This window comes from Bombus huntii, chromosome 9, assembly GCF_024542735.1.
Source record: "Bombus huntii isolate Logan2020A chromosome 9, iyBomHunt1.1, whole genome shotgun sequence".
NCBI lineage: Eukaryota > Metazoa > Arthropoda > Insecta > Hymenoptera > Apidae > Bombus > Bombus huntii.
This window is the reverse complement of record NC_066246.1, coordinates 13,862,143-13,870,230: the sequence shown is the minus strand read 5'-3', so window position 1 is coordinate 13,870,230 and position 8,088 is coordinate 13,862,143. Positions and strand designations below refer to the sequence as shown.

Here is an 8,088-nt window from a genome sequence, read left to right as displayed (position 1 = left end):
CGATATTTGTTTCTTTATTCCTTCTGTTCCGTTTCTTCCTTTTGTGAGATGCATTCACGTTTTCAATTATTTCAAAAAACAATCGCGAATCGCAACCAAGATAAAAACGCGACGTTCGAACGAATTTCATGTTATATTAATGGGTAGTAATCAGTACAAGCTTCGAGAAGAAATGTCATCGTCTTTCGCATCGATTTATTCTCGATTTCCTTTCGAGAATTGGTTGAACGCGAGCACACTAACATTCTCTTTAAAAAATCGATATGCACACACTGACTTACCCAATGCTAGCTTTCAAGAATATCGTCGAAAATCTCTTCAGAATTCGAATGTGTCGACTAAACGGAGCATCGATGAGCGAAAAACATCAAGTTACGTAATGTCTTTTGGTACGTTCCCACGAGTACGAGGTTTATGAAAAATAAAAACAAATACAGTAAAAAAAGAGATAGAAGGACTTGCGCGACCGAAGACGATAAGACAATGAAGATAACGTGATCCTTTGTTTTCGATTAGTGGGCGGTGTTGCTGGACTTTATGGGTTCAAGTCTCACTTGTTACATTACATAGAAAGTCTGGCTCCAGCACGTAACATTTTAGCAGAAGCGCAAATTGAGATTAATTTGCAAGATATACCGGTGGGAAAGGTATCAGTATTTAAATGGCGAGGAAAACCGATCTTCATTTACCATCGGTGAGCTATTCAACCAATATCATCCATTCCCGATGGTTACACTCTCTGCTCTTTATCTTTATCTAAATCTTATTTTTAACGCTCAAACATTTTTAAATACATTACAGCTCCCAATCCATTATAGAACAAGAGAAAGTAATAAATGTGGCGACATTAAGGGATCCTGAGACAGATGATCAAAGAGTCAAACGAGCGGAATGGTTGATCGTCATTGGAATTTGTACGCATCTCGGTTGCATACCAATTCCTAACTCCGGTATCATACGCGGTGGATTTTACTGTCCGTGTCACGGATCTCACTTCGATGCGTCTGGGCGCATACGTAAAGGACCAGCACCTACTAATTTGGAAATACCAGAATATCAATTCCTCGATGACGATACCATTCTAGTTGGTTGATTTTATTGTCCTTAATAAATGATTTACTCGACTAATATTTCTAATAGTAACTATATCTTATTACATGCGTAATACTACTGTTTTTTTAATCACGTCAGCTTTCTTCATTAAGAATCTTCTTTATTGTTTAGTTATGCGAAAATAAATTTACATACTTTTATAAATCCTTCGTCGCATTGCCTATTTCTTACATTTTAAACGCATGAAACATAAAATGTAACATAAATATATAATGCAAAAGAGTATAATCTAAATAAACAAATATATTTACTACCACACATGAAACTTCCTCTGTGTTACTTACTATTGATTAAAATATGTACTTACTCCAAAATATGTACTTATTCCAATTGTAAGTATAACCAGAAAGGAAACATAGAAAGGATGATATATAGAAAGGAATGTCAGATAGGAAACTTCCTCTTTGGGAATACCGATTGATATACCAGACAGCGTCGCGTTTCGACCATTTCCGACTATTTTCGGTAATCTTCGGTCATATTACGATACGTTCATTAGTGCGATGTTGAACATACTACGTGATACTTTATGTTTCTCATTTTTTTTTCCTCTAATCATTTTTTCAACAGTTTCGTATAAATCGTAGCTTCTAACAACTAATTCGCAATGACGCCACCGATGGAGAGAATACAAATCCTTGAAACGATTGAGAAGGATATTATTGTGTGTTTGCAAAGTGCAGGTAATCAACAAACGCTTATTTATAAACACCATGTAACACTATAATTCTCGTGTAACTAGAAGACAATTCTTATTACTTTATGTAGGGCAAGCTTTTGTGGAACTCAGTAAAGAGAAAAGTAGCATGAAACAAGCTGAAGCGCAAACTCAGCAATTTCTAAAAACACTAGGACACGTGGAATCAAAATTGAGCGAACAAATTAATTATCTAACTCAAGTTTCTACAGGTAAACAATCATTTGACCACCTGAAAGTCAGCTTGTCTTTTTATACGAATATCTAATTTACTTTACTCTCTTATTAAATTTATTCCTTTTTAGGGCAACCACATGAAGGCTCTGGGTATGCTAGTCAAAAAGTACTTCAAATGGCATGGCACAGGTTAGAACACGCACGAAGCAGAGTAAACGAATTAGAGCGTATTAAAAATAAACCAAGATAAACTCATTGAATGCTCTTTTTCTGAATCATCATTTTCGATGTAACAAATTCATACACATATGTTCGTTTAACACACTTCATGATGTATATACATTGCCAAAGATTTCCATGCAAACGAAATAAGTAATAAATTTCACATCTAAGACGAATGAAAGTTGAAATAATTTATACGCGTTGTTCAGTTACTCATTCTTTTATTTTTATTACAATGGCACTGTGTGAAAATTTTACAAAGAGAACATTCCCAATGTCAAACTTAAATTGAATCGGGTTAAAAGACGCAAATATGATAAAACACAGATCATTATATCAAGAAATTATATCTTTTCTCAAGAACATTTAAGGTACCGATCCGTCCACAACACCAATGCTACGTTTTACCGTTGCGGCTAAAGAAAGTCTCGATCTTCTCTCTTCGTCCAATTGTTTCGTCAATAATGACATTTGCGATTGTAAATCTGTCATTTGATTTTTCAATGTTCTAACTGTTTCTGATAATGTCCTATTCAAAATGAACGATATGTTAGAAGCGTTTTCTTTGTGTATACTGTATACAATTATGGGAAATATTGTAACAACTAGACGATGATTACCGATTACTACAAAAATCCCAATTTCCACGATTATGCATCAAAGATGTTCTGTCTCGCATTTTATGCGAATCATATTCCAGCATTGCTAAAATGTAAACATGATATGCGACATGTAAATGTTACTATACAAAAATTCACTACTATACATCTTAGAAACCGAAAATGTAATCCACAACCTACAAGTTGATTCTCCAGAATGCACGGTGAATCTAGCATTAACAGAAAGGCAGTACGCCTCTATCACCTTCAATATGATTGCATCCTCTTCAAATTGTCTTTCATCTGTAAGCGATAACATGTTTCTTGTTATGCATATACATGTTACGATATATTTTTCAAATTTTATATTTATGCCGTATGGCGGCTGTACGCGTGATAAATCCAAATGTCAATTTTACCAAATACTTTGAAGCTATAGAAAGGAGGTGCTGGTCGTAACGAAGCGATACTCCAAGGTGTTCTAATTCCTAGGGAGACACAATGTTCCGTGATTGATCTGTGTTGTTGTGACTGTCGTTGCTGTTGCTGCGTTTGTTGTTGTTGCTGTTTCCCGCTTTGTTGACTGCAAATCTAATAAGTCGTAAAGAGTGCAAATCAATTTATTATTTATACTAATTATAACTAAACTAAAAATTATATATAATTTTGAAACATGCTCTATACATGTCCATGTTCTAAATGAACGAAAGAAAAATCATAAATAAACCAACTATATATGCAAGTGAACGCAGATTTTCTTTTTCCAATTAGATTCTTAAAATGCATACTGACGTTAGTAAAGCGAAAGCTTACTTCACACAACATGGCTGTGAAATGAAAGCATACGCTTGTGTGCTCGTGTACGCGTTTCATTTCTCTCTGTATGTGTGTGCGTGCGTGCATGTGCCGTGCGCGCGCGTGTGTAAGAAGATACAATTAGTAGTAACACAAGCAAAAACGCTAATTAAACAGTAGGAAGAAAAAGACAGCCATGCCATGGAAGCTTGCCTTGATCCGAGCATCCAGAAAATGGTATAGACTTCTTCAACCACCAATGGGCATACAGTCCTGACGTGTATATTTGATGTGCTCCATTATAATCGTTTTCGACAGGTCGAGTTGGCTGAATTGCTTTCCTTCCAACTTTTCGTACAATACTTTGATGTGTGTACGGTATAGGTTGTGTAAACCTTCTTTGCATTGTATGCTCATATTTATTCGAAAGCACATTTTCTTTTGTTTGTATTTTATTCGTTGCAAAGGCATGGTCAGAATTGTAAACTATCGTACTAGCAGTTTCGCAGTTCGGAGGATCTAATGTATTATCATTGTGTTTCGATGAATCAGATAAGTGAGCACTATCCCTGGGGGTTGAACCAAAAGGTGATGTACAAACGCACTGATATTCAAAATTATTCTCATCGTTTTCACTTTCATCAGAATAGATCCTTATAGGATGTTCTATGCTGTACTTGTTTTCAACGCACGTACACGATTTACAAGAAGAATTTATTTCAGAAGAATTTAATCGATAACTTTCAGCCATTCCTGAATCTGATGATCCAACACTAATTACATTCGCTTGACAGCAATTCTCAATAATGTTTGAATTACACACAGGAACGGATGGATGATGTACAGAATTTATCATAATAGATTGTTCGTCAGTGAATTCTTTACTCTTCCAACACTTTATCGCGGCCGCAACATCTATGTGCTTCTTCGTTTCACCAAATGTATCTTGATGGAAGTTACAGCCAATTGGAAACGAACGAGCAAGATTCGTGAAACGTGATCGACAAGCGAGTTGTTCGTCAACAACGCTTACGGTATTTACATTATTATTATTATTGGCGAAACCAGCAGTAATAGAACTTCCAACACTAACAAGTGGCAAACTTTTACTAATATCACCTCGTGTATTCTCAGTTGATATTACTTCCGTCAAAGATGAGCCCTTTGTTACTCCTACAGTACTAAGATCAATATCTGGTAATGCATATTTCACATTGAGAGTCAAAGTAGATTTACGCAACATTGTCGTTCCAACGAATGGTTGTCCCGTTGCGATCTTATTCGACTCGAAACTTGTCGAGTAGTTGTATGAACAACTATCCTGACTATTTGTTTGCATCGGATGAAGGACATATGTCGTTATATTAGTCCTTCGCATTTTTACATTACTCATATCCGGTCGCAGAACGTATTGTAAATAAAGCAATTTTTTCAAAAGTTCAGGACGTATAATTTTTTGTCTGACTAATTTTGCAAAATATCTTGAAAGACGAGCATATGGAGGTAAACTGTAACTCACGCGTGACGTCGTTGATGATTTCACGAGACTGTTATTCGTTGTTTGTTCCTGTATTAAAAGTTCGATCCATCGCTGCTGATCTTCTTTAGAACCACAAAGTACTAGTATACTCTCGATCATTGGTCCTAAGATCAAATGGAAATTTTGTTGATAATAGGTCAAGTAAAGTTTGTCAAGTAAATTTGCGTGGTAATTAATATTATTTCATAACGAATAAATGATTCGGATTCCTTGCCTGTAATTTCAAAAGCATTTCTTATTTCATCTGTATCTTCCACTTGAGTAATAGTAATACCTGTTAATGGAAGTTTTCCCTGTGAATGGAGAAAACATGTAAGCATTTATTTAGGCATTTCTGTAAAGATGAGAGATATACAACAAGATATAAAATATAGAGAAAAAAATGTCGAATATACTTCGTAAACGAAAGAGCTCATCCTTGGACTAGCACTGAGGACTAAAAGAGTCGTTGGAAAAAGAACAAAGTATCTATCTCGACGATCTAGACCAGTAGTTCCGCTTGCCAAAGTGACAGATCCGACATAAAGAATTTCCCCGAGTGAGCTTAACTCTTCTCCCTCCCATCCTTTAATACCGCTGGTTAACACTTGAAGCGCCAACTCACGTTGCTTTCGTATGGATGCACATCGATCCTACAAGAGAATGCAACAAAAATTGTAACATATTTTGCTAAAAATGCCAAACATCTTTATGGAGCTTAAACTAAAGAACAACGTAAGGATACAATCAAACGACTTACCGCTATCTCTCTGTATACTGCTATACTGCGTTGTGTGTCACCTCTATCAGGATGATTTCTTTCCGTATACCTCTCCAATTCTTGAAGCATAGCAGAATATTTATCCAATCTACGGAAAGGTTTACTTAGACCAGTTGTCAATACTAATATCCCTGGTGATATCGCTCCACTACGTTCCATAAAATCATTCAGTTCATCTCTAGAAGAAGAAATGAATTTAAGTTTGTAAAGAAAATAACTTTCAAGTGTCATATCCTTTTCCTACAGTTAAACTTAAGGAACATAAAAATAATTTTTTTATTTCATACATACCTGTACTGATCTAAAATACATACTGCCTTCGGATGATTTCTGCAATACATTGTATGAATGGACTTTAATTTTGGTGCAAGCGTTAGAAAGAGATTTCCAACTCTAGAATCTTGTGTCATAGCTGCTTCCAAATTGGATAGCAATCGTTGATGTACTTCCAAAACTTCATGTACATTACCTAGAAGTTGCTTGTATTCTTCTTTGTTCAATCTATACATTGAAGATTTATAATACATCTCATTTGTAGTATTGCAAAGGTGTATGTGAATGTATGCATTCCCACAAAATTAATAAATAATTTATCACATATACTTACATGTTAGCAGATTCTAGAGGATGTAAAAAACTATTTATCAAACCCTGCAATTCTGCTACATTCACTCTTTCAGAGTCTACCAAATCTTTCAATACAATATCACGATTTAGTTTTTGATGCACGGGAGATTCTTGCAGAACTTTTTCAGTTGCTTTCATAGTCGAGACACTATTCTCTATAAACAAAATAAAAATATTGTAAATGTAGTAACAGTATAAAAGGTAAGCACATAAGAATCTAGAAATTATCAAAATGATTAAATACAGATTGTTTCATTACATGCACAATACCTGGAACCCTGCACTCTTTGACATAATTAGATGGAAACCATCCTGTTTTATCATGTAATGTTCCCTCCCACCAACCTCCTTCATCTATCTGTGTTATCGTAATTACATCTCCCTTTTTAAAACACAGCTAAAACGCAAATGCAGCAGTGTTGAAATTGCAAAACCGATCTATAGAAATAGAGAATAAAATAGAAAATGAAACATACCTCGTCATTGTTTTTTCCTTTGAAGGAAAAAAGAGCAGTTACAAATTTTGGTGTCTCAGGCTTTGACATGGTCTTGATATAAATACAAAAAAGAGAGAAAAATAAGTATTTTAAAGTGAATCTAAAATAGAATATAAAAGAGAAACATGAAAAGTCTAATGGAATAGCTCCATTGCGTAGAGAAACTTTTCTAGTCTTCCTTCAATTTCTTATCCATCAACCCAAGTTTACTTGCACTAAAAAATTTTAAACGATACAACGTTGAAGAATTTATATAACATATTCGTTAAATATATCCACTTGGATATTGTTCAACTCACGGAAAGTTACGTTTCATACTGCTGTCCTTAAACGCCGAATGACATTTCACTGTTAATCATACGTTTTACCTTGGTTTACAATATCGCGGGATATTCCTTGCACGTGATTCCGCATGTGATTGAGTTCGATTACGTTCGATAAATATTTGTCGAATTGTCGTGTGAAAAGTATCTAAAATTATTCAAGATTGCGTTGAATATAACCATTTATCGTATAAGAAACGAAGAGGTTAGTCTTTCTTTTAGATGCCTGTAGCTCTGTGACATCTCAGCAAGCTATTAATACCCAATGCACATATACACAAGTAAATCCATACATAACAGTGGCGCATATTCTGTTTCATGCGTTTCTTGCGATTGCTCGTCCTCAGTCCCCACTTACAAGGTTATCAAGTGTACGTACACATGTATATAAATGCATACGTATGCATTGAAATTAGTTCTAAGAACTAGTTCTTTCGTATAAGAAGAGATAGAATAAAATGTAACAGTCCTTTAAATTCCGATTCCTTTCCTTTTCTTCCTCTTTTTTTCGTCTTCCCATTATGTCGTGCTTATATGTACATTACATGTATAAAAAAGCAAACAACTTAAAAACAGTTTCCTTTTAAGAAATGAAATTTCATTGTGAATTTATGTAAGGAGGTTTATATGTAACATTGTATAAAATGAAATACATGCGTATATACTTCAACGTGTATTCACGCGATGCTAGTGGATGCGCATGAAAAATATACGAAAAGATAAATTTTTATGAAAAGA

At 34.7% G+C, this 8,088-nt stretch overlaps 3 protein-coding genes across 8 annotated transcripts; 2 read left to right on the top strand and 1 right to left on the bottom strand.

Annotated features, from left to right (window-relative positions):
• The first annotated feature begins 134 nt into the window (after positions 1-134).
• On the top strand, positions 135-1,677 carry LOC126869832 (cytochrome b-c1 complex subunit Rieske, mitochondrial-like). The gene is made up of 3 exons (XM_050626903.1): positions 135-389; positions 517-694; positions 802-1,677. Exons 1-3 carry the CDS (start codon positions 140-142, stop codon positions 1,091-1,093), a joined length of 720 nt encoding a protein of 239 aa, XP_050482860.1. The 5' UTR covers positions 135-139; the 3' UTR covers positions 1,094-1,677.
• On the top strand, positions 1,592-2,404 carry LOC126869831 (mediator of RNA polymerase II transcription subunit 11). Its single transcript, XM_050626902.1, has 3 exons — positions 1,592-1,796; positions 1,882-2,022; positions 2,116-2,404. Exons 1-3 carry the CDS (start codon positions 1,721-1,723, stop codon positions 2,235-2,237), a joined length of 339 nt encoding a protein of 112 aa, XP_050482859.1. The 5' UTR covers positions 1,592-1,720; the 3' UTR covers positions 2,238-2,404.
• A 6-nt stretch (positions 2,405-2,410) lies between these two features.
• Positions 2,411-7,975, bottom strand: LOC126869785 (rho guanine nucleotide exchange factor 7). 6 transcript variants are annotated; one of them, XM_050626763.1, is made up of 13 exons: positions 7,327-7,975; positions 7,007-7,242; positions 6,801-6,927; positions 6,511-6,685; positions 6,195-6,404; positions 5,883-6,081; positions 5,539-5,775; positions 5,358-5,436; positions 5,123-5,247; positions 3,228-3,399; positions 3,010-3,111; positions 2,830-2,914; positions 2,411-2,738 (listed from the first exon to the last, which is right to left on the bottom strand). In XM_050626763.1, exons 2-13 carry the CDS (start codon positions 7,073-7,075, stop codon positions 2,576-2,578), a joined length of 1,743 nt encoding a protein of 580 aa, XP_050482720.1. In that variant the 5' UTR covers positions 7,076-7,242; positions 7,327-7,975; the 3' UTR covers positions 2,411-2,575. The 6 variants fall into 6 exon arrangements, 3 of the variants coding, with proteins under 3 accessions (XP_050482720.1, XP_050482721.1, XP_050482719.1); XR_007691001.1 differs by having other exon boundaries at positions 2,508-2,738; positions 3,006-3,111; XM_050626764.1 differs by having other exon boundaries at positions 2,508-2,914; positions 3,006-3,111.
• Positions 7,976-8,088: the final 113 nt, after the last annotated feature.